At 43.1% G+C, this 25,457-nt stretch overlaps 1 protein-coding gene across 3 annotated transcripts in view; it reads left to right on the top strand.

The window, feature by feature from the left end:
* The window catches only part of si:ch73-72b7.1 (netrin receptor UNC5C), a 186,331-nt gene that overhangs the window by 135,999 nt on the left and 24,875 nt on the right, over window positions 1–25,457 (top strand). For 2 of the 3 annotated variants that reach the window (XR_004576717.1, XM_020052897.3), the window contains exons 5-8: window positions 7,630–7,810; window positions 13,806–13,973; window positions 14,339–14,503; window positions 19,703–19,759. Coding sequence is in view for 2 of the 3 variants with exons in the window: in XM_020052897.3 (XP_019908456.1) it covers window positions 7,630–7,810; window positions 13,806–13,973; window positions 14,339–14,503; window positions 19,703–19,759 (571 nt within the window). In the remaining variant the exon portion in view is untranslated. The remainder of the gene's footprint in view (window positions 1–7,629; window positions 7,811–13,805; window positions 13,974–14,338; window positions 14,504–19,702; window positions 19,760–25,457) is intronic. The other variant, XM_010877010.4, reaches the window with a different exon arrangement.

Below are 25,457 nucleotides of genomic sequence, written 5' to 3'. Positions count from 1 at the left end.
GGACCTCACATCCTGCTGTTTGCCTGCCTTTTCCTTTCATTTAACTTCAAAAAGATCCAGGAGCGCAATCCCATTTATTTTTATTCTCCCGAAATGGTAAATGTGTCTGTTTCCAGTCAAAGGAAAGGGGCTTGTTTTCTTCAGCCCAGTTTAGGTCCTTGGTTCGTCCTCCCTCCTCCTTCCCTATGGGCTCCAGCGATGACACTGTGGGGTGTATCTAATGGATCTCCTCAGAGCAAACTGCACCTGTGTTTTTCTCAGTTGTGCTTTCCTCCTGCAGTATGGAGAGACAAAGTCCTGCTCAGTGACAGAGCATCTGTGACCTGGTTTAAAATAGTGTTTGCTACCTTCCAGCACCTACAGGAAGCTTCTTATAGCCCCTGAGCCCCTAGGATTAGGTTCTTAGTCCCGACCCATAACATCAGCATATTAACCCGAAGCCCTGGCAGCCCCAACACTTAACCCTTAACACTTCCTTAGCCATGAGCACTAATTTCCAGCCTCCTAGCCTAAGCCCTAAAGTTCAGCCTCCTAGCCCAAGCCTTAAAGTTCAGCCTCCTAGCCCAAGCCCTAAAGTTCAGCCTCCTAGCCTAAACCCTAAAGTTCAGCCTCCTAGCCCAAGCCCTAATCTACCGACTCCTAGCCCATACCTTAATCTCCAGCCTCCTAGCCTAAGCCCTATAGTTCAGCCTCCTAGCCCAAGCCCTAAAGTTCAGCCTCCTAGCCCAAGCCCTAAAGTTCAGCCTCCTATCAAAAGCCCTAAAGTTCAGCCTCCAAGCCCAAATCCTTAATCTTTAGCCTCCAAGCCCAATCCCCCATCCCCTAGTGATTAAAGTGGGTGTACTGCAGCTCTGATGTCACAGACCCTAATGCATTGAAAGCATTTCCTGAAACAAGCCTGAACTGCGTGTGATGGTTGGTCCAGCAATCTGGCCTCAACAAAGCGGGTTTGATTATCGTGGACTGCCCCGCTCCTGGCGTCAAACCATTCAGTCCGAGTGTGGCCAGGCCACCTCGACTCTCTGTCCGTGTGACCCGAGGGAGCACTGGAAAACCTGACAGAGGTCAGAGGGGCCGGCTAGAGCACACACTTAGACCAGGCCAGGGTAAATGCTGGGGCCACTTTTGTAAAGAGGAGGTTGTACACTGAGGTACTAACTCCCGATTGTTGGAATCTGAGCGGCTGATGAAATGTTAACACGCTGCCCGTCAAACACTCTAACTCTCCTTAGCCTTTTGCCCCAGCAATGTCTTAGTGCATCGCGGTAATTCCCAATTCCCAAGTGAAATGATCTGTTGAGACTCATGGAAAAGAGGGAGAGAGAGTGAGAGGCTTTTGTTTCAGTGCATTTCACAGTCCATTCCTGGGCACTGGCTCACACACGGCAAAGTGAGGCATTATAAATATCTCCAGGCACAACCGCAGCCTATTAGAGTGCCCTGCTATACCCTTCCCTGTCCCAGTTCTGTCTGCCACGCTACCACAGAGGTATGGCTGGGATTGCTCTTATCCACCCTCCTCTACTCTTTAAATGACAATCCTGGAGGTTCTGGGGACCTCTTTATAAGACCTGTGTGAGGAGCACCAAGTCTCCCTCACTAATGCTTTTTCCCTGGCTGTAAGTGTAACATTGTAGAAGTCAATGGTCATGAAGTTTACTTTTCTTTAAGGGTGTCTGAGGATAACGCGTCAGGCCAGTTATATAAATATGACCTGACAGGAAGGGACCTGACACTTATGTCTGCGATCTTCATTTTTTCCTCACAGTACAAAATAAATCCAGTGGGAATGTGGATTATAATTCACGGACGTTTTTGTAGGCATTGCAAAACAAAATGTTTTAGGATCCGACAGTTGAAAGTGAAAACTCTGAAAGCCTTTTAAAACCGTGATGCACCTCAAGTGGGCATTCCCTGCCGCATGGCATCAGAGTGATTGGTGTGGTTTAAAAGAACTCAGGACGGCGTACTGTGCCGCCTGGATGGTACACTGACCCTGCCCGTCTGGCCGGCCCGTACCTGTTGAAGAAGGAGTGGACTGTTGGCATCTGTGATCACATCCCCAGTGTGGGACGAGGCTCACACAGAGTCCCGACACATACATCAATTAATCATTGCCCCAAAACTCCTTGGTGTCTGTGACTGTGTATAGGTGATCGAATATGTGTGTGTGTGTGTGTGCGTTTGTGTGTGTGCACATGTGTGCGTTTGCCTTCATCATGAATGTGAAATTGTGTGTGTGTGTGCAAATATCCATGTATTTCTGTATCTCAACAAGGAAATCTCCAGAATGTTCTTCCTCAGCCAAGTAGGCATCTTTATTTAAAAGCAAGCTTCAGGTCTTTGATGTCAACATAAAAGGAACATTCCAGCCCACATTTAACATGGTTAAATATTAACCAGAATATGTTGCTCCTTTCTGAAACACTTCTTATCTTCTGAATGGATTCAACCCTCCAAATGTCTAGACATGTGGACCCTTCCCTTTGAAGATGAGACAATGTTCCTTTTAGGGTTGGAACAACTGAAAATATTAAAAAGCAATGGCTTTTAGAAGTACAACTGACAGCACGGGGATTAGCATGGATGAGAGCCGCGTCAAATGTGCCCAGTGTGGTTAGTGTCTCTGAGGGACTGAGACGACGTCGCATCGCATGCAATCTCTACAATCAATCTACGCGGTTGCACGTTCTAAAGCTGAAAGGTTTAGGTTAAGTTCAACATGAATGTGCAAAAGCAATTATGGCCCTTAAATTATCATTAGAATTTTAAGGCCGAGGAAGACGCATCGCGATCGCCACCGTTTCGACAGCGGGTCATTCTTCCCGTTCCATTCCCTCTGGATTCGATTCATATTCGCTTTTGTTGATTGAGTTTGAAAGCTTTGATTAGCCCCATCACAGACCCCGTTTCTCGGCCCTAATGAACGGCTTGATTAGTATTCTTCTTAGATGACTGGGTTGTGTTTGGAGGGTGGATGGGGGTCTTGTGAGTCTCACGCATCCCCCTGGGTCCCGTGGCCCTTCGTCAGACCACGTCCAGGGACCCCGAACTCAGACTGCACCCTAGCTAGTGCACTACCCCTGACCCCCACTCAGGGTCAGCGAAGGGCCCCCGACCAAAGTAGTGCCCTGGTTTCGGAGAGAGGGGCCACTGAGCCGCGAGTGCAGTGTACATGTTCCACGGTCGTTATCCCGCCGTGTCCCCCTCCCTTATCTTCCCCTCTTTCCCTCTCTTTCTGCTGAGCGAGCAGCTTGCGCTCGTCGAGTGGGGAGGGGGGGGTGGGGGGGGGGGGTCGGGGGACTGGGGGGGGGGGGGGGTGTCGGGGCTCGCATGTGGCAATTTCCCCTCGGTTAATGACAACAAATGTGCCAATTATGTTAATGACTCTCCCGGTGCCAATCAGTCAATAATGAGCACCGTGACCACATCTGTCTGGGAGAGGAACGGGGGCGGATGCGGTGGTGTGGGTGACTGGGGGGTGGGGGGTTAGGTTGTGGCTGTGCCAGTGAGCTGTGTGTCTTTGTGTCAGTCTGTGTTAAGGGCGAGTTTGAGGAGGTGCAGGATGGTAGTCTATTGTGTGTGTGTTTATCATTGGCAATCAATTCCCCGTCTCCCAACAGCGTGGCCGGGGGGGGGGGGGGGGGGGGGGGATTTCACGGCAGATTGCGGGCTCCTCGCGCGCAGTGTGTGACCAATCAGGGCCAGGTGGGTGTGGGAGTCCGGGGCTTGTGTGGATCGAGTTGGTGGAATTCAGGATGTGTTTTCCCGCGTTCCGCCCTGACAAAACACTACACTTTATACATAAGGCTGTGTGTTTGGGTCTCGGCGGGTGAAGGACACACTAGCTGCTGATCTGGAGTTACACTTTCCTACTTTATTTGTAAAGGTTAGTATTCGGGGGGGGGGGGGCAGTTCCTAGACCGACTCCTAAGGAATGAAGCGTCTATATTAGAGCTAGTCCACAACGCCAGGTGACTCCATTACCAAGACGGAACGGCGTGGAATGAATTCAGCTGCTCACTGTTAACGGCCCATATGGATTCCATCATTCTCATCTCATCCAGATCATCACGTGCAGTGATGAGAAGGTCTACGCTCCACTGAGTCAAAACATTGTTACATTCAAGCAGATTCTTAATAGGCCCTGCCAGCCTGTCTGCTGGCCTGATTGATGCTTTTCTACAGAGGATCCCACCAAAGTGGAATGTCTGTGTAAACGGTAATTAAAACACCAGAAAGTTGACCATAAATATATATATGGATTTCGTTTTTATTTTTATTTTTTACTTTTTCAAGCTGACTGTGCGTTGATACAGTAATGTAGTAAATGAATCATTATTTGATACATTCATGAAGTTCATGGAAAGGTAATGTTGTATATTGCCTATTGTAAAGCAAGTAATTGGAATGCTGAATACTGATTGACTGAATTTCTATTCTGTTTACATTGCTAATCAGTTTATAATACAAATTAGGCTCCTCGTGGGTTTGTGGTATATTGCCAATATAACACGGCTAACAGCTGTGTCCAGTCACCTGTCAACTGCACTATACTGAGGTGTATTGGCCCTACACCACACCCCCTCTGACCGTGCTGCTTAGTCGCTTCATTCAGCTTTTCACAGAGGCTTTGTGGCACCACGTCTTATACTTGAGTTGAACTGATATGTTTGGCTGTGCTGTCTTGCCTCTGTGATGTAGTGTTCAGATTACAGGAAGGCTTTCCATGTAGCAGTTCTGGAGTGGGCCAAGGGCTCGGGGCCAGCGAAGGTGTGTTCAGCCGTGTGTGTCTCGGGAGGGAGAAAGCGATGTCCTGGAGGGGTAGGGCTAGAATAACCCGGTCTGTGTCTCAGCAGGGTACCCTGGTCCAATCCAATCAACCTCTCTCCACCCCCCAGCTGTGCCTAACAGGCCACACACACACACGGACAAACACACACTCCAGGACACCAGTTTTCCTTCCAACACATGAGGTTCCTTTGTCTCCGCTCTGCCATTGGGAATTGCTGGGTTCCTTGGATATTGTCAGAATACTTATTTACTCATGTGATTTTTTTTATTTTTTTGCAATATACTCTCATTTAAAAGCAGTACTCTGCTTTTATTGCAATTCAAAGTTCCATATATTGTGTCTGCGGTGGAAGTGCAGGAGAGCCATGACAGAAATAGTTTTGATCAGTCATCATGGAAATGAAGTGGTGAAAACAAATTGGTTCCCCATTTAAAAAGAAGATGGATAACGCTTTCTGGTGCAGGTACAGAAGATGTCTAGAAATAATGGAGATATTAGCACTTATAGCCCAACAAAACAAACGGATCAGGGGGACATTTTTATGTTTTTGGAAATAGCTGAGCATACCAGTGACGTTGCTTGCTCTCTGCTGCGAAAAACTAGCAAAAGAAAAAAACTACTCCTTTTACTACCCAGTATTTATAAGCTCTGAATTTATCAGCCAATGAATTTCAAGTTAGTGTTTATCAAAGGGCAGTTACTAAATAACCAGCCTTAAAGTTCATAGTCTTGATCACCAAGGTTGTTGATTAATGCAAGTTATTTTAATTACATTCTCTGTATTGTTGATTTTTGTGTCTGCGTGTGAACATCATATTTAGTTTGGCTTTGGTGTCAGTGCGGTAGCAGGTTTCAACCATTGTAAATTCACACCCTCACTCTTTCCCTCCCCTCCGCTTCCATTCCTAATCTCAAAAGTGATACCCCCACTGGGTTACGGGCTTTTTCTCACTTCCCCTTGGTCTTCACAGAAGCACTTTCCAGACTGATGGTCTCACGATTTTTGCTGATTTTGCACAGTGGGGAGGAGCCAGGTTTCTATATGAAGGTGGGGGTGAAATTCACACCTGCAAAATGACGTTAGTTGATATTTGTCTCCGCGTAGGAAATGTGTAAAACAAGCTGTTAAATACAGAACAGTAAACCCAAAGACTAGCTGAAATGATTTTGTTGTTGCTCATTAAAATCGTACAGCACAATTAAATGATCAGTCATACGCTGCACTCAAATGGAGAATTATAGAAATATATGGTATGTATATTTCATACTATCACTGGTCAAGAGTGAGGAATGTATTATTGACTGAAATGGCTCCCTCACTTTGCCTGCCTGAAATAGACTGCATCTACTAGAAAAACACGGGGCTTAGCTGTTCAAATAAAAATAACTGAAAACCCCAATTCTTGTGGCTCCACTGTTGGGAAAGGAATGGACCTGTAGGTGGTTTGGGGTATTATAGAGAGCTCTGCCAATGTCTCAGTAAGCCTGTGTCTCAGTCCAAAGCCTGTGGATCAGTTGCTCCGTCACTCACTGCACTGCCAGTCCTGTCCCCTATCTGAAAAGGCTTCCACAGCTATGATTCATGGCATGCCGTCCAAATTAGGAAAGCCTCAATTTCTGCTCTCTGCAACTGCTCCCTCAGCTGCAAGTCGCGGCAGTGTACGCCATTCAAACGAGGAGAGCCTGCTGTCACAAGATGGATACAAATATTGCCCCGGGTATTTATTTCGATTATTGGCTGATCTGGGACCAGCCTATGCGGCCCGCCTATTTTGACATCTCCACTTCCTCATCCATCTCTGGCTTAAGGGTACATTACCATGTCCTTGTCTATTTATTTGTATGACTCGCGTTCTATACACATTAGCCACTAAGCTACCCTGCTTGGTTTCTGGGTTCTGGGAGGTTAAGCTCCTGCGTGTGTGTGTGTTCAGGTGTCATTAATGTGCAAGACGCATAGCCGCCCCTCTTTCTATATATCTTTTATCTCCTTTGGAACACTGCTGGCATTTCCTCTTGCCTCTTTCAGGTTTTATTTCACTCCATGAAAGAGACGGACAGTTGAACGTAGACACTCTTCTTTTCCTGTAGCGGCTAATAAGCGTTTACCTTCACACAGCCAAACGTAATCACGCTGTCAAACTTCCCTGCGGGGTGGTTTGGCAGGCTATGAACTTTGAACTCGTCCTGAATATCTAACTGGCATTCCCCAACCCCCTCCCCCCTCGTAGTTGCCTGTATCTTCTCGGAATGGGCTTGATTTGCGTTTCTTACATAATATCTGTCGTTCAGAACACCTGTCGTCATGGTGATGTGCTGTTGTTTGACATGTCCTTCTCTTTGGTCCTGTTAAGGGAACATGTCCCTGCAGGAGGGATCCATTCTAATTGGGCTGCTGTTTATGCTGTTTACTGTACTTTAGACACACTGATCTCAATGAGAACTGGGATCCTCTGTGGATTTCCGTCGGAGAAAAACTCACATGGAACAGCCAGCCTGATCGGAGGTCAGAAGAATAACAAAGAATTTACCCAGAATTCCATTCCAAAAACATTACATTTTATGAATTCAGACATTTAAGTTGCTTGCCGCAAACCATTTGACAGGCTCAAATTACGGGAGGTTGAACAATGAAATTCAGGAAATGTGAAGTGTCGTGAATGGCACTAGTGTCCTCCCCATGTCATCTTCTACTGCTGTCCTTCTCTTTTCCTCTCCTCTACTCCTCCTGTCCTCTCCTTCAGTCCGTTCTCACATCCACCGTTTCCTCCGCTCCCCTCTTCCTTATTTGCTTCCCTCCCGTACACAAACCTCTGATTTTGTGTCCCCCTCAGGTGGAGTGGTTGAAGAACGAAGAGATAATTGACCCAGCTGATGACCGTAACTTCTACATCACCATTGACCACAACCTTATCATAAAGCAAGCCAGACTGTCGGACACAGCCAACTATACATGCGTGGCCAAGAACATTGTGGCCAAGAGGAGAAGCACCACAGCTACTGTCATTGTTTATGGTGAGTTAAGTCTGTGTCCATCATGTGCAGTACTTTGGAAATATTCCTGTGTGGGAATGCTCATCCTGGATCCATTTAACCTCTCAGGTTGTAATAGATATCACTTTATTGACCGGCAGGATGCATTCTCAGTGTATGTGTGTAAGATTGATCCTCCATCTTAGAATACTTCTTTATTGTCTCCTGTGTCAAGTCCTGTATGTAGAGGGAGCAGGTCGCCTACCAGTTAAATAAAATGTCATCTATTTTAGGGCTTTCAGAGTCATTTCTTTGAGTGAACTTTTTTTTTACATTTTATTTATAACAATTTATAAACTTGCATGAAAGAGTTCAAAATATACTAAAAACATCCAAAGTACATAATTTAAACTGTTCAACTGTGTTAAAACGAGGTAACATAAAAGATGAAATAAACCATGATTTTTCAACCTAATCTTGCCAAACGTCAGTATAAATGTAATGATTTCTGTATAATCAATCAGAAATTACAGTTCGCTTTTCAGAAATTTAGAAATTGAGATTGATCGCGAATAATCATGAGAAATTGGGCATGTTAACTGAATTGTTTCAATCAACAATGACATCCTTTATTTATGAGTCTCCCTCCATGAAACAGGCAACCATCTCCAACAATCCACTATCAATCAGCACAACCAGATCTTCGATATCAACCAGACATGGTCTTTATTTGGATGGTACTATACTGCTTATCAGCAAGTCATACCTGTCTACAACGACCAACAGAAACTACTGATAAACCGGAAAACCAATTACAGTACCTCTCCCAGTAACCATAAACAACACTTATCGCCAAGCAACCGTTGCACGCTTTCCCCCTAATCAGCGCGATTAGCCAACTAAACCTCCATCTGGTCTGTGTAATGAGCCTTTTCATCCAGCCAACATGCTCTCTGTAACATGCCTAATGTTCCTACATGACCCTTGACCCTTGCCACTTAAAATCCTCCAATCCCGGGCCAGATCCTATCCCGAGCCTTTGAGTGTTTGTGTTCCAAATGTCTGAGCAAAAGAGTCCGGTATCCGGAAAACAAAGAACCAAATCCTGGGCGAAAACCTCCTTTTTCCCAGTGTGTGCTCACATTCACTTCCATCCAATCTTTTGAAAGTAAGGAACCTGCATTAGTACCCGGATCAAGCTTTTATTATCCCGTCTCAACCTTGGCTAGTGCTTTTCCATAAGGGGCCGATTGTGACTGACTGAATGTATCTGAACATCAGGATGTGTAGAGACGCACATCCTGTGTGTTTTCCCCTCAGCACCACCAGCACTTAACCAGGGAGCATACTGACCGTTTACTCTCTCTGATTCTAAGAGTTTTTTTATTCATATAAAGGCCTGCACAGGTTTAGAGTAGGAGAAAGTAAAAATAAAAAACAGTCTGGGAGAGGCAACGTATTACGCGCATTGTGATGGAGTGGGTTCCTGCGGGCTTTCAGAGGAATGTTATTTAGCAGTGAGAGATGGGTCAGCTGAAACACTTTCCCATTTCTAACAGAGGTGTTCAGCACCTGCTTCTCTGAAGGCCGCTCAACTAATCTGCAATTCAAGAGCCGTGACGTGACGCTGTTTTGGTTGGCATTGTCATGAATATTATATTTTTTTTAAATAACATGTCAGCGCCAATTTCAGATTGCCCCCTAAAACAAAAGATATTTTCAGTAGAGAGTGCACATTTAATTTCCTTTTGAAAGACACATTTTATGCCAATATTAAATGCCAATATTTATCCCCACAAACATACATATTTCCATTTTAGAATGATCTAAATAACCCACAGAACCAGGATCCAATTAAAACCTTGAACCAGGACCTAAATAGCCCCCAAAACCAGGACATAAATAACCGCTAGAATCAGGATATAATTAAATCCTAGAACCAGGATCTAACTAACCCCAGAATCAGGATCAAACTAACCCCATAATCAGGATCAAACTAACCCCCAGAATCAGACTCTAACTAACCCCCAGAATCAGGGTCTAACTAACCCCCAGAATCAGGCTCTTACTAACCCCCAGGATCAGGATCTAATTAAGCCCTGGAACCAGGATCTAACTAACCCAGAGAATCAGGATTTAACTAACCCACAGAATCAAGATCTAACTAACACCAAGAATCAGGATCTAACTAACCCCCGGAATGAGGATCTAAATAACCCCCAGAATCAGGATCCAACTAACCCCCAGAATCAGGATCCAACTAACCCCCAGGTTCAGGATCTAACTAACCCCCAGGATCAGGATCTAACTAACCCCTAGAACCCCTGCCCAACTCACAGCGGTCTAAGACTCTGTTGCTCTGCGTTTGGCAGTCTCTTCTTCACCTCAGCTTATTCCAATCCACTTGAGGGATGTCAAATGCCCAGTCGCGCCCCGTTGAATCTCCCCTGAAAGAATCAGGGACATTACAGGGGATTATTTCTGCGGTGGCACTCTCCTCCAGGGTCCCCCTCTAATTGGGAAACAGGAAAAGTGGCCACTGCCGCTGAACGGACGGTGACGGCTCTGCCAGTGGCAGCCAATCCAAATAGGACTAAACCCCCGCACACTTGTGCATTCACTTATGCACTGGCACGTGTGTTTGTGCGCACGCACGCACACAAGCACACACGTACAGTATTTTGCCTCCCTGAGCACTCTCTTGTTGTACACAGGGGGGGGTGAAGGTGACTGGTTTCTTTGTGCCGGGTCTGGTCTGGGCCAACCTGGTTATTTGGAACCTAACTTCAGGCTGTGGGGTTTGCACACTTGAGAGACTGTGTCCCAGGTCCTGTACGCCTTAGTTAGTATGGTATTGGCCCTGCAAATGCCAATGGCTGTGGATTAAATTCCCACCAGAGCCACCAGAAAAAATATTTGAAAGCAATGGCAGTACTGCAAGTGGCTTTGGATTGAAGCGTCTGCTAAATTGCATATTATGTTTTTATTGAGTCTTACTGAAGCCACTCTCTCCCGTAGGGCTTTTGTCACTGCCACTTTGGAATAGTTCTTCATCCCAGATTATGTTTTCTCTGCATTTTCTGAGAGCTGCCATCGTCGAGCCAATGGGTGATGGGAGGTTGTTATAGTGGTGGAACTGAAAGCAAGCGTTGCAGCAGTCTGAGGAATGTACGCCACTAACTAATGAGTGCTGTAGGGACAGTGGAGGGAAAATAGAAGCAACGGAAAGCGTCAGTGTGCGTGTCTGCGGGTTTTTTTTTGGTGTGCACTCATGTGTGTGTGTGTGTGTGTGTGTGTGTGCGTGCATGTGCATAATAGGCAAACGACTCTGGGGCAATACTGCCGCGTGAATCAGTCATTATCAGTGTTAGATACAAGAGCAGAGTGGCAGAGGAAGCTTTGATGCCTGCCCATCCTCTGACCACTCTGCTGGAATCCATCCTGCTCTCCATCTACTGGGTTCTCTCCCTCGTTCTCTCTGTTATTATGTCTTTCTCTGTCTTTCCCACTCTGTCTCTCTATATCTGTCATTTTTCTCTTTCTATATCTGTCTGTCTTTCTGTCGATATCTGACCCCATAAAGATGTTTTAAAACTCAAAACTTTATCTGTTTCTCTCTCCCTCTGTCCCTGTGTTTATATCTGCCTCTCTCTTGGTCTCTTTTTGTCTATATCTGTCTCTCTCTGTCTTTAAGAAATTACATTTCCATGCAATTGAGAAATGCATGGAAATGAGAGGAGGCTTTTAGGCGTTGAGTGAGAGCTACTTCACATGAATAATACCTTAAAACTCCCACGTCTCAAACACTGTACCAGACCGCTGTACAGCACACAAACAAAACACAGACCACATACACACACATGCACACACCCGAGCACATAATCACACATACAAAAATACACAGAAAAACACAAACAAAACACAGACCACATACACACACATGCACACACCCGAGCACATAATCACACATACAAAAATACACAGAAAAACACAAACAAATACACACACACACACAGAAAAAATACCTTAATTGAGGTATTTCTGAGCATCCCCAGAGTCATCAGCCCAAATTTGCAGAATGTCTGGTGGACACTTGTACGAAACTTGGTCTTCAAACGCCAGAAATCGGTGGCTGAAAAGCCACTGGCTCAATCGCCAAACTTGAACGACCGATCTCCTACTACACCCATATATTTCCTGTACCTCGCTGCTCATTTTCCCCCATATGGCAGTTGAATTTACTTTTCAAAAACATTAGCATTTTTGATGCAGTTGTGTCTCAAGTGTAACTGCAATATAGGATACACAGCAATTTGTTTTGAGAAAGCTAGTTTGCTATTCCTGGCTTGCACCTCTTCCACTTTTAATGGTATCTGTCTGAGATGGTATTTGCGCTTATTGAGATACCTTCCTTGACAAGCGCAAAATCTACCAGGTTTTTTAAGGGGGTAGTCTTTCTTCTTGGTAAAGCCGTTAGCTTGCTAGCACAGATAAAATATGTAATTTGCTAATTAAGTAGCTGGAAAGTAGGGCATATTTTTTTCTCAGACATATGTCCCGGGAATTGTTTTGCAAGTACACACCCTCAGTTCCTGCCATTTGGAGCCAGGCCTCGTGGTAGAGTTATGCTCTAAAATTATGACAAAAATGTTACTTAGCAAAGTCCCTCCCACAAGGCCAACCTTCAAATCAACGGTTCCAGGCTCATATGCGCCCCACGCAATAGCCTGGGGACAAGGGTTAAGCACTTAGCAGAGCGGCACAGCTCCTTATGTCCGGTTCTCTCAGAAACGTGCACGCGTGTGCATGTGAGCATCAGCAGTGTATGTGTAAGTGTGTACACACCTGTGCGCGAGCGTGCGAGCGTGTGTCGGAAGCAGGGGGAGGCGGGGTACTGGGTTCAAAGGCCAGAGAAAAACGACAGTGTATAAAACAGCTCCCTGTGAGGGAAGTGTAATGGGCTATGCACATGTGTGGGCAACAGAACTGCTGTCAACCAGATCCAGACCCTGAACCGGAAGAACCTAGGAAGCAGAGACACCAGAGGACACAGCTGCTACTTTGCTGCTCCTCAACGGCTGGGTCCTTTGGCTTCCATGGAGACCCTTTTAGCAACTCGTTATATCAGCTTAAACGCCAGGCTTGCTGTTGTCCTGTGCGATTACCTCAGCAAGGGCCCTGAGGACCTGCCTCCGTCCCCTCTTCCAGTGGGGCATAATGCCACGTCTCAGGCAACACTGGACAGATTTCAGGGGTTTTTAGGGAAGTGTCTGCCGTTAAAGCAAGTACCCAACACTGGCACAACAATAATCAACCTGACGTGTTAGTCACGCACGTTATCTTCAATCCCACTAACTCCACTTTGGTGTGATGTGGGTGTTGCCACAGAGTTAAACTAATTACTAAATTAAGTGATGCACTGAAATCGATGCGCTGTTAAACTTGTGGGCAATCTGCAGAATAAAACAGAAGTAGAATCATGTATAATTTGGTAAGTACAGACCCTGCCTCAGGAAATTGCTTTTTGGGAGACGGCATGTTTACTGTTTCTTCATTCACCCCTCAGAGTCCAGCCTCTCTAGGTTTCTTCTCTACTAGGTTTCTTCTCTACTAGGTTTCTTCTCTCTAGGTTTCTTCTCTCTAGGTTTCTTCTCTACTAGGTTTCTTCTCTACTAGGTTTCTTCTCTCTAGGTATCTTCTCTCCTAACCACTCTACATCAATTACTTGTTCTTATTTGCTCTTTGGGGTTTTAGGTTTGCTGTCTGTAAAAGCACTGTGACAACTCCTGCTGTAAAAACGTCTTTAAAAATGTAAATTGATTGTTTGAATTTGGTTCATACTCCATGTTGTTGTTGTAACAGTTACTGAAACACATTTGAGACATCAGAATGCAATTCTGTGTATAAAAATGTTTACTCTTAAAATATAAAATACAAAAAATGGATCCAGGGTTTCTACATGGCACCACTATTCAAACTTTGGCTGTGTGTGTTTGTGTGGGCGGGGTTAATATCTCTCTGTGCTCTGTTTCCCCAGTGAACGGCGGCTGGTCGACCTGGACGGAGTGGTCCGTGTGTAACAGTCGCTGTGGCCGTGGTTACCAGAAGCGAACTCGCAGCTGCACCAACCCGGCGCCGCTCAATGGGGGCGCGCCCTGTGACGGGCAGGCCCTCCAGAAACTGGCCTGCACCTCCCTCTGCACGGGTACCAAATCACAGACTGTCCGGTCCTGTTCTGCATTTTCTGTTTGGCTCTGCGAGTTGAAACAGTGTAACACGTTTTATTCGTTAGGAGAGAATGGGGGACGTAGACTATCCTAAATGAAACTACTTTTGGGCTTATATTTATTTTTAGCAAAGATTTTAGCGCACAGGAAATGTAACCTGGTGCTCGGTTCTGCCTATCGGACCGCCTGTTGTGCTGTGGCATGGCATGGTACTGGGCCCTGGGTCCTGCTCTGTTGTGGTATGGGATTGCATTAGGTCCGGTTGTGTTCTGCTCTACCTCCAGAACCAGGACAGCTGTTGATGTTGCATCCTGGTGATCAGTGTGCCTCTCTGTCCCTACAGTGGACGGTGTGTGGACAGAGTGGAGCAAGTGGTCCACCTGTGGTACCGAGTGCACTCACTGGCGCAGGAGAGAATGCAACGCTCCGGCACCCAAAAACGGAGGCAAGGATTGCGACGGCGTGGTTCTGCAGTCCCAGAACTGCACCGACGGGCTCTGCATGCAGAGTGAGTTCACATCTTCACCCCTGACCCGTTTCTGCTTCTCCTCCTTTTCTTCCTCCTCCTCCTCCCAAACGTCCTCCTCCTCATCCAGACACTGTACGACTGTTACACTTCAGGACATGGGCTGTTCAAGCGGTAGTCAGAGAGGTCAGCTACATCATGGCAGGGCATGACGTGTGTTCCTAGCCCATGCCAATGTTGGGAACTGGGGATGAGACAAAAATTAAATCAGTGGTAGAACTTTATAATAGCTACACATAATACAACATTTGGAATGAATTAGTTATGATCTGATAAATTAATAAAACCACAATTACGCCTGGTTTGTAATTGCCGTACAGATTTTATGCAAATACATGTAGAAACTGTAAAAAAGACAATTTTCAGACACCTTATAATGGATCTTATTAGATGTGAATAAATCATATTTCTTGAAACAATGTTAGCTCACTTGTGACTTATTCTGTAGTCCCTGCTAAATTAATACAGTGTATAAATATGTGCATAAACAGTATATAAATGCAGTGTTGGTTGAATAAGAAGAGCTATGCAACTTATACCCAATGAAAACAGGAAATAAACGGCATGAAAAGGCAGCATATGGTAAATTATTTCACAAGTGGGCCAAAGTCTGGAACTGGGAGTGTTGACGTACAGTGCTGAACTTGGTTGAGTGTCTGTCGTGTGACACGGGACTGGGTTAGAGTCACATCTTGTATCTGTCTCACCTAAACCCCTGCGGTTCTGCTGGTGGGAACCCAGTATAGCTGAGTAAACACACATGCCTTTGTGCGGTGTCCGAGCCATAGGGATGGGTCTTTTTTTAGCGTGACTTTCTGATTGTACATGTTGCTGCAGTGTTGCTGTATTCCTCTTGTGTGCCCATATTAGGACAGTCTTTGATCAGTTCATACGTTTAACTGGACAGCCCACTGCTTACTTCAGGATCCAGTCTTTCCTATTATAGACTCCATAACGAAAAGTGACTAGAAGGATTTCTTTCCCCGGGAAGTTTGAAGGAAAAATAATGACAAATAATGACTACTTACCAGCTGACATAATTACCCACCCCTCCAGAATTATGGTGACCTTTGACCCCAGTAAAATGAACAGCAAACCTCCTTCCATTGGAAAGAATGGGCCTCTAAGTCATAACAACATAGTGTGACTCATTTTCAAGGGGAAAGCCATTAGATGTTGACTGCGGTAAAAGTACCCTGTTACTGTGGGGTAGGCAATTACTTTTGCCTGTAATTACTAAACAGGCATTCGACTCCAAAAGTAAAAAAAAAACTAGGATCAGCGTTTGTATTTCCACAAATGCATGTTCTCATTCTAATGACCTAACCTCTCAAAGACAATCTCATTTTATTTTTGTTATTTCTTCACAATCACAACGGTCAAACATTTTTGCAACCTTCTGTAAGATGTTCCAACAGAAGAAATATTATTATTCTATGAGGTCCCACTGAACCAGTCTGAATGAGTGTGGGTGAGGTTAAAGTTAACTCAGGTTAAATTTAAGCCAAGTATAAGTTAAGTGAGGTATAAGTGAGGTATAAGTTAAGTGAGTTAACATTTAAGTGAGGTATAAGTTAGTGAGGTATAATTGAGGTAAAAGTGAAGCGAGGTTATAAATTAAGTGAGGTATAAGTTAAGCGAGGTATAAGTTAAGTGAGGTATAAGTTAAGCGAGGTATAAGTTAAGCGAGGTATAAGTTAAGTGAGGTATAAGTTAAGCGAGGTATAAGTTAAGTGAGGTATAAGTTAAGCTTGAGGATTTTCCCCCGGCCTCTGAAGTGCTCCAGTGACTCCGGCCGCTGTGTATCATTGAGAAAAGCGGCATGGAATTTTACATTTGTAAAGACATAAAACCTCTAATGGATGTGGCACGTTTAAAGGAAATCTAATAAATCCATGTGTGTAGTTAGAAGAGCCTTAGAAAAGCCTACTCCAGCACTGCTCTCGCAGTGTATCGTAATCGTTAGTCTTACCGTGCATTTAGTGTACATTATCATTGAGATTATTTCCACTGGGCACCATTTGAGAGGGTTGTACGATGGGCCTTATTTCTTGGATGCACAGCACATATTTTAAATCCATAGTGTCTGCATTCCGTCCCCAGTAGACAGACAGGGAGTTTGCTCATAATACATAACGCGTTACATTAGATATACTGCCTTGTTTCACCACATTGATTTTTTTGGTGCTTTTAGAGGCCTCGTCCCAGGATATGGCTGCACTAATGATGGTTTTCTCCAATATTTAGGAGAAATCCATGAGGCTTAAAAGCTTGCAGTACTCCCTAAAGGAATTTTGCATGTAGACTATATCTCCCACTATTCCAGTGACCATTCACATATATAATCTTTGTTTTCCTTAGACACAAGAGATAAATGTCTCTATTTGATTTTATCAGATTCCATCCAAGCTATTAGTAGATTATGTCCATGTCGCATCTCTTTTTAGTTATGTTAAGTAAGTCATCCGTGAGCCTGCTATTGAAGTGCTAAGTCAGATTGTATAGGTCTGAGGAAAAACATCTGACAGCAATTTACATTCAGCCCTGATTGGCTGGATGGTGGTCTTGAACATTTCCTTGTTGGCATGAGAGTTAAGATGCTCACAGGCCATAGCAATGATGAAATCAGAAGACTATATTCTTCTGGGTCTGTAAGAAGTAAGATTGTAGATTGTTGAGTGTAATTCCCCTTTAATAGAGCAGTTTCTCTTTAATTGCTCAAGAGAAGAATGTCTCAGTGTAGCCCGGGTTCTGTTCTGCTGCAGCTCAGTTCATAGCCATGTCTGCAACAGTTAATGCAAGCAATGTTCTTGCTCTTCATACTGTATACTATACATATGCCAGTCGAGACATATTTCTGTCGACCCACAAGAGGTTATCAAGTTCTTTAACTTTCTTTTAGGTCTAGTGTTTTCAGACGATGAAGTGTTTGGTACATTGGGCTGAAGGATTCATTCTAACAGGCACAAATTCCATAATAGAATTTCTCAACATTTGTGATTGTTATTTTGACCTTGTAGTTTTAAAATGTAATTAAAAAAAAAGGCAGTGCAGAAAAAAATCAAATAAAATCCCACAAAGCCTCTGTAAAATAGCAATTCTTGTAATTACCATTTTTTATTTCTCTTTTTCATTCCCATGAAATTAGACATGGACCAATACGCCGGGAGGGTTGGCTTTTTAAATGGGATGTTTTTTTGCTTAACGAATGTGAACTGGTTAAGTACAGTCTTGCATTCTGAATGATGCCTCTGATTTTCCTCTATAATTGACTGTTCTCAGGCTGCCATACCCACAGGCCTTTCCCTGCTTTCTTCCACTTCCCCATCTTAAATATTTTCCCAATATAGAACCTGAGTAGTTGAAATCCATTTGACCTCCATCTTTCTCACCTCAAGTAATTTCCACTCTCGTCCATTTCTCTGTGATTTATATTTAAGGAGATTCTGTGACTTTGCTCTCAAACAGATGTCGTTTTACATTTAAGTTGAGTAGAGAGGAATACCAACACCGGCCTGCATTTGAGTTGCCTATTAGTTGTTTCAAATTGTTATTGGTAGTGATGCAAGAGAAATGGGTTCAATGGAGTTATTCTAATAAAATATATTCTGTATCTAATGCCTAAAGGCCCTTGGCAGAACAGTACATGCAAGACAATGTTTGTTATAGTCAGAACATTGATCTATAGGCTACTGCTATGATGAACTACGAATTGCAATTCCTTTATTGCATCATTTTACAAAGATCATTTATTCAAATATTGCACCCATTTACTGCCTCCTCTGCGGGGATATTGTTTGTGGGTAAAATACTTTTTGCTAACAAAGTAATGTTTTTGATAATGGTGTCATGTTAAAATATAACCAGTGTAGGCAAAGGTAACCTGTGAATATAGGTATTTGATTTAATAGGTTTTTAATAAATATGTTTGTCTTTTAAGGACCCTGTCTGTGCAACATGGCACAGTTCTGTAGGAATAGTGCTGTTCTCCTCGAGGAAGGGTTTTAGCTAATCGATGTCATGCTCTAAACATTTGTTTGCCATTGAGGAAAGTGCAATACATTATATAAAGGTTTCTACTTTTTGCTGGTTCATGTCCTTTGTCTCCACTCTCACGTTCCTCCTTTTCTTGTGAACTCCTTTAATCTTTTGTTTCCCGCTTCAAGTTACAGTGTCCATGTAAGGTCACATGTATGAACTGCTGAGATTGAGGCTGCCAAAGAGGTCTCTAGGTTTCCTGTTCCTCCCCATGTTGTGTTTCAGGGTGGACAACCTGTTCTAACACCCGTTTTCCAGTGGTCTCTAGGTTTCCTGTTCCTCCCCATGTTGAGTTTCATGGTGGACAACCTGTTCTAACGCCTTTGTTTCTAGTGTCATCCTCTTTGTCTGTTCCCAGAGGGATAATTTTGGGATGTGTGTGCAAACCATCTTTCCATCTACAGTCTTGTACATTTAACTGAATATCCCATGAGTCCTTAAGCACTTTGTGTGTGACTTTGCTTCATGTTGAGCTGGGGATTTTACAGTCTTTAAGGGACATTTCGGTCAGGAATTAAAATGTTGCCAGTGTTTTTACTCCTCAAAGGCAGATCGATGTCACAGAGGGAACCACATCCAACAACATTTGCAGCTATAAGCCTCAATTTGCTATAAACAGAAAAGATTGATGGCATCACATTTTTAAGATTTCCTGGTTTTATTCAGTGCTTTTTCCTTTTCAGTTAATTTGGGGGTGGAGTCCTAGAGCTGGGCTCACACAGCCAATGTCATCTGACGTGTTTTCATATCGACATTGATCTGCTTTTGAGGTCTAAAAATATCCTAAAAACTCTCATTTGAAATTGCCCCAGCAGCTATGGCCACTGGGGAGTGCTCCAGAGTTGATGGCTATGTTGCAGTCGGTCATTTACCACTGTTTCATTCAAATCAAAGATCCTGTTGTGCTGAGTGTGTCTGTATAAAGAAGAAGCCCTGACTTGGTTAGCACTGACATTGCACTGTGAGGTTTGTAATATAGTACCATGTATTTTTCAGTAGGCAAGGTTTAATGGCAAAAGCAAGTCGTTTTCCTATTCATTGAGATGTTCGGTGTAGAATTTTTTTTGGGTTGCCTTTTTGTCTGGTTCCATTTTGGTTTGACGTGGATTTCACCATGTCCCCCTCCCCTTTTCTCCTCTTAAGGTTCATTATATCAGCTGTCTACTGAGCCCAAAGCCAACAGTGATTTGGGATTTTCATGTGAGTTTTTTGTGTATTTTTCATTTTATTAATTTCCCTGTCACCTCCCATCCATCTGTCATGTCTTTAATTTGTGTCATCTTCACCCCCCCCCCCATTCATACCACTACACCTCATTCTTTTTTTGTTAAAACAACATCTGTCTCTACAGCATTCACCTTGATTATCCCAACTTCTACATTATCATATTGTGGTTTTGTCTTTCGCTACGCACTACAGTGAAGAGTGCAAAGTTTTGTGTGTGTGTGTGTGTGTGTGTTGATTAAGAATGTTAGTGTATGTCGAGCTTATCTCCCAACTCCCGAACTGATTAGTCCTCCCTCTTCCACTCAACCTCACTATGCTGAGCTCTAGGGGAACCTTGTCCCAGAGTCTCTGTGCTATTACAGCCTTCTCCTCATGTTGACGTGCGATGGAGCATTGAGGTCTCACACTCCCCCCTGGAAGCCTATTTATTAATCATTATAATCATTCTTGGGGTTTTCTTGCTGGGTAAATTGTGATTTTTCATTTTGCTAATTTTTGTTTCATGTTCAAAGAAATCTGTTAATCTTGACGATATATTCTGATGCTTGCATTCAGTGGCTACTAGTTTTATCATCAAAGGAAGGTTTTGTCTCCCTCCGAGAGATATGCAAAACCCCTATAGGATGGTGGAGAGGCTGTGGGAGGAGATTGAACTGTTGGAAGGGATGGATCGCTCGGATTCTAGCTGTCCTCCTACTAATTCTTTTAGGTATTGGTGTCATGGAGGAATTATGACTGAAGTGAGTGTTTTGCTGAATGTTTAAGCAATAAGGTGCGAGGGGGCGGTAGATTGGCCATATACCACAAGCCAGCGAGGCTTTTATGAACTGGTTACAATCATAAATGGGTATACAACTTCGACATACGAGGACGAAGAAGAACAGTTTTCCATGTATATTTAAATCTGTTGCACTGTACAGTAAACAGGAAGAGTAATGGAGGTTTGAAGAACTCAAGCATTGTAGGTCCCTCAGTCTTAGCTCAGTAACCCATGAAAACCTACAGGAGAAAAACTGTCTGGCTACAGAGGTGTTACTCTAAACCTGCTCAAACGGAGGTTTGTTGTTAGAAGGGAGGTGACATACTCTGGCAGCGATTTTGGAAATAGCTGCTCTGTTGGAGGATGGTTTTACTGGCAAAGGCTATAAGGTGGTTTTCTTACCGACGTTAGTTGAATGCTTTGCTTTTAAGACTGTCAGAAATGACTCAAACAGGATTTCTTGTTGTCTCGGTCACAGTAGCCAATGCCCTCTGAGTCAGCCACATTTTTATCTCATTATTCAGTAACCGACAAAAAATAATCATCTTTACCTTCGTTTTCTGTGCTAGCTTGGCCAACCTTGGATTACCTTAACGGCATCTAGCAAGCTCACACACACACACACACACACACACACACACACACATATCCTCTCTTTTCTCTTCTCTTTGTATATCTTGATCCAGAGCTGGTCTGGATGCAGATCAACTAATTGCAGCCAGCTGCATTTCTGCATTTCTCCTGTCTCGGTCTGCCTAGAGGGATAGAAAAGAAAAGTGTAGAAATCAATTGGCGAGATCAAGACCCAGAGCTGTCGCTTCTGTGGCATGCTACCCAGAGGGGGTGGGGCAAAGGTTGCCAGGCGATCAGACCTTGCTACCCTCATCCCCATTGGCTGTGCGTAAGCCATCTGCATGGTGTCTTAATTAGAGGCAGGGATCGGTCGATTGGATCAATCAGATCTCCTGACTCATTTGTGACACCTCATGTTACCTGCCTTCCGCATGAATACAGCCTGAGTGTGTGATGGTGTGTGATGGTGTGTGTGTGTGATTGTGTGTGTCTATTTGTTTCCCTACCTTTCCTTAATGTTTTGACATTAAATGAAAATATGAAACATGGTGAAAAATTGGGAGGATTTGCGAGACCTTGCTTTTAAAATGGTCATTAGTTAGTGTAGGGTTAGTTGTTAGGGTAAAAAAGGTAATCCACTCTCCAAAGCACAAGTGACATTTGATGAAAGCCTAACTTTCTACCCTTATTTAACTTCTATGGGGTCAGTCTTTACAGACTGAAATGGTGTTGTGTCATCATAGATCAGAGGTGTCAAACCGGTTCCACGGAGGGCCGAGTGTCTGCAGGTTTTTGCTCTCTCCTTGTACTTGATTGGTTAATTAGGTCACTGATTGGTTAGTTTCTACCCTCACCTGGTTGTGTAGGTATGAACTAGGAACCAATTTATAGGAAAAACCAAAAACCTGCAGACACTCGGCCCTTTGTGGAACCGGTTTGACACCTGTGTCATAGATATACAGTATATTCTAGTTCATTAAGCTTTTAAAGGAACACTGTGCCCCTTGTGGCCAAATCAGCCAACACATGGTATAGTCATACTTGCCTAGAACACAACCGTCTATATTGTCATGACAAATTATACAGTGTATTTTGTTTAAATACCCTAGCACAGTACATATTTTGTTTAAATCCTCTAGCACAGTACTGTATATATTGTGTATAAATCCGCTAGCATACCAATGTATATATTTTGTTTCAATCTCCTACCACATTATATATATATATAATGTTTAAATCCTCTAGCACAGTAGTATATATACAGTATCTCACAAAAGTGAGTAAACCCATACATTTTTTTATAAATATTTGATTGTATCTTTTCATGTGACAACACTGAAGAAATTACACTTTGCTACAATGTAAAGTAGTGAGTGTACAGCTTGTACATTTGCTGTCCCCTCAAAAAAACACAACATACAGCCATTAATGTCTAAACCGCTGGCAACAAAAGTGAGTACACCCTCTAATGTGTCCAAATTGGGCCCACATGAAATTGTTGTCAAATGAAAATATATAATCAAATATTTCCACAAATGTGAGGAGTGTACTCACTTTTGTGAGATACTGTGTGTGTGTGTGTGTATATATATATATATATATATATATATATATATATATATATATATATATATATATATATATATATATATATAATATATATATATAAATATATATATATAATATACATATATGTATAATGTTTAAATCCCCTAGCCCAGTAATATATATTTTCTGTTTAAATCACCTTGCACAGTGTAGTATATATACTACTGTGCTAGAGGACTTAAACTAGAGTTTTTTTTGTTCAAATCAGCTTGCACAGTGGATATTTTTTTTTTAAATCCTCTAGCACAGTAATGTGTATATTTTGTTTTAAATCACCTGGCACAGTATATATTATATTTTTATCCCGTAGCACAATATATATATTTTTTAATCCCCCAGCACAATATATATATTATATTATTGAATAACATAGATCAATGTATATAATTTTTTTATCCCCTAGCACAGTAATGTGTATAATTTCTTTTAATCACTTAGCACAGTACATACATATAACATTTTTAAATCACCTTGCACAGTGTATATTTTGTTTAAATCCAGTAATGTATGTATTTTGTTTAAATCACCTTGCACAGTATACATTTACAGGCCCTTGTGAATTCTTTCACAAGGGCCTCGTATATTATAGGATTTTATGGTTTTGGGAAGTATACAGCCTTTTAGGTTACATTTAGTTTTTTTTGTTTTTATGATTTATTTATTCTTTGAAGTTAAAGGTAATTTAGGTTACATTTAGGGATTAGGTAATGTTAGGGTTAGAGGAATTGTTCAGGGTTAGGTGTAAGATGATGGATGTGTGGATTTTTTTGGGAGGGTGACGGAAATGAATGTGCTTGTGAAAAGTCCAGAAAACACTGTGTTAGTGTTTGTCAGTGTGTTAGTGTGAGTCCAGCTTCTAACGCCTGTTGAAAGGAAGAAGCTGTAGAAAAATAAAAGACGCATCCTCACCTGAGGTATGACTGACAGGTACATTTGCTGGCAATCTTTTTGTCTGCTGGACTGTACCCGCATTTCATCTAAGACCAATTTAGAGGAGAATCCATTGTGTACACAGCTGTAGTGATTATCAGGTTTGGGATACGTTGATGTGTGTGACAGGAAAGGACAGTGCTATCGGTTGATATTGCTCCTAAATGGTGCCAGTGTAGCATTTCCCGTACATGGGACTACACAGGTTCCAAACGGCTTCCAAATGGGTTCCCCGTTGGGGAACACTTTAAAGAAACCCTTTTTGTTTTGTCTGGAACATGATTTGGAGCGTACTGGTTAAGGTTGGGCAGAGGAAGCTGATTCTAGACCTGTAACTAGTATAAGTAATACCCTGATAAAACCTGGTTCTAACATAGATCCTTCATCTTGATACTGTCCTGATCTGGTATGTTTCCAAAAATGTTTCTTTTGATTGTCCACACCTGTCTAAAAAGGTGGACACAATCAGATTGTAGACAAGATCAGGACAAAGGATCAAACCTTTGATTTATCAGTCCTTTGACCAATTTGATCAATTCTGAAATAGATTTGATGTGAAAAGGTCAGACCTGTTGATCCAAAGATCAATTTGTTGATGAAAGCATCTGAATTGGACTCTCTGTGTTAAAGCCACTATGTTAGCAGGAGGTATGAAGAAATTGCCTGAGCCCGAACCTCCATGTATGTGTGTGCTAACCCAGTAAACAAGTCCCAGACTAAAGCCATGTACTATGAGCTTAGGTTGCCACAACAATGACTCAGTAATGTTCAGATATGTATGTGGAACTCAACTTGGAACTGTTCTTCTGAACTTTAGCATGAGAGTCTGAACAGATGGGGGGGGGGGGGGCATTTACGAGAATCTCAAAGATCCCGGCAGATCGTCTTTAAGTGTCTCCTGCCCTTCTCTCTATTCATGGCTGGCATTCTAAATGAGATTTGTGGTGAGGGCCAGTTACAGAGTGTGCATATCAAGATGAGATCTTAAAGGTGTCTAGTTGCGATAATGGTTCCAGGGGCCCCAGGTGAAGATTCCTCTAGCTCTCCTCCCCAAAGCCAGACCTTAGCCATTAGTGGGGGAAATGCAAAATTCACCCTATATCAGCCTAGTCATGACTAACCACAGTAGCTGAATAACCTGTGTCGGATAGTGGGTGTTTCACAGTGTGAATGTGTGATCATGATTGGGTGGATTGGTTGCTATGCAACACTGTTTTGGTGTCTGCTTCCTGCTTGTTGTATTTTAGCTAAGCCTAACTGTTTTTCTAATCTTCATTCTCATATCCTGTAACATTCATTTGAAAATGCTGCATTAATTCTCCTTACCAGACTATTTTTTTAGCTAAAATGTTACAAGGAAACAGAATTTTTCTTGAGTTGCAACCAGTATTCCCAAATAGTGGTTTGGTTTCTATACCCACTCCACTCGCATTAACCCTCCTATTGTTTTTGAAGCGCTCACCTGCACAAGGCACAAACATAGTCTTGCAGGTCACAAACATAGTAGATGGCAGTTTCACAAGCAGGAGCAACGGTGGTTTATATTTCCCTCTAGTGGCTGGAGGATAGCATTACCCCCCTGTTAGGGTTAGGGTTAACCCTAACCCTAATTAATAATTAATATTCACAGTTTTGTGAAGTAAAATGTATTAACCCTCCCCCACACACACATACACACACACACACCCACACACACTGCTTGTCCAACCAGGAAGTTGCTTGGGCCTCACTCAGTTAGCGCTTTGTCGCTTACAGGAAATCCCTACTGACGAAGCCCCCCCTTCCTTAGGCGATGTCCTC

The sequence above is a fragment of the Esox lucius genome, chromosome 13 (assembly GCF_011004845.1).
Source record: "Esox lucius isolate fEsoLuc1 chromosome 13, fEsoLuc1.pri, whole genome shotgun sequence".
Lineage (NCBI taxonomy): Eukaryota > Metazoa > Chordata > Actinopteri > Esociformes > Esocidae > Esox > Esox lucius.
The sequence above is the reverse complement of the archived record's forward strand: the minus strand, read 5'-3'. Positions and strand labels throughout refer to the sequence as shown.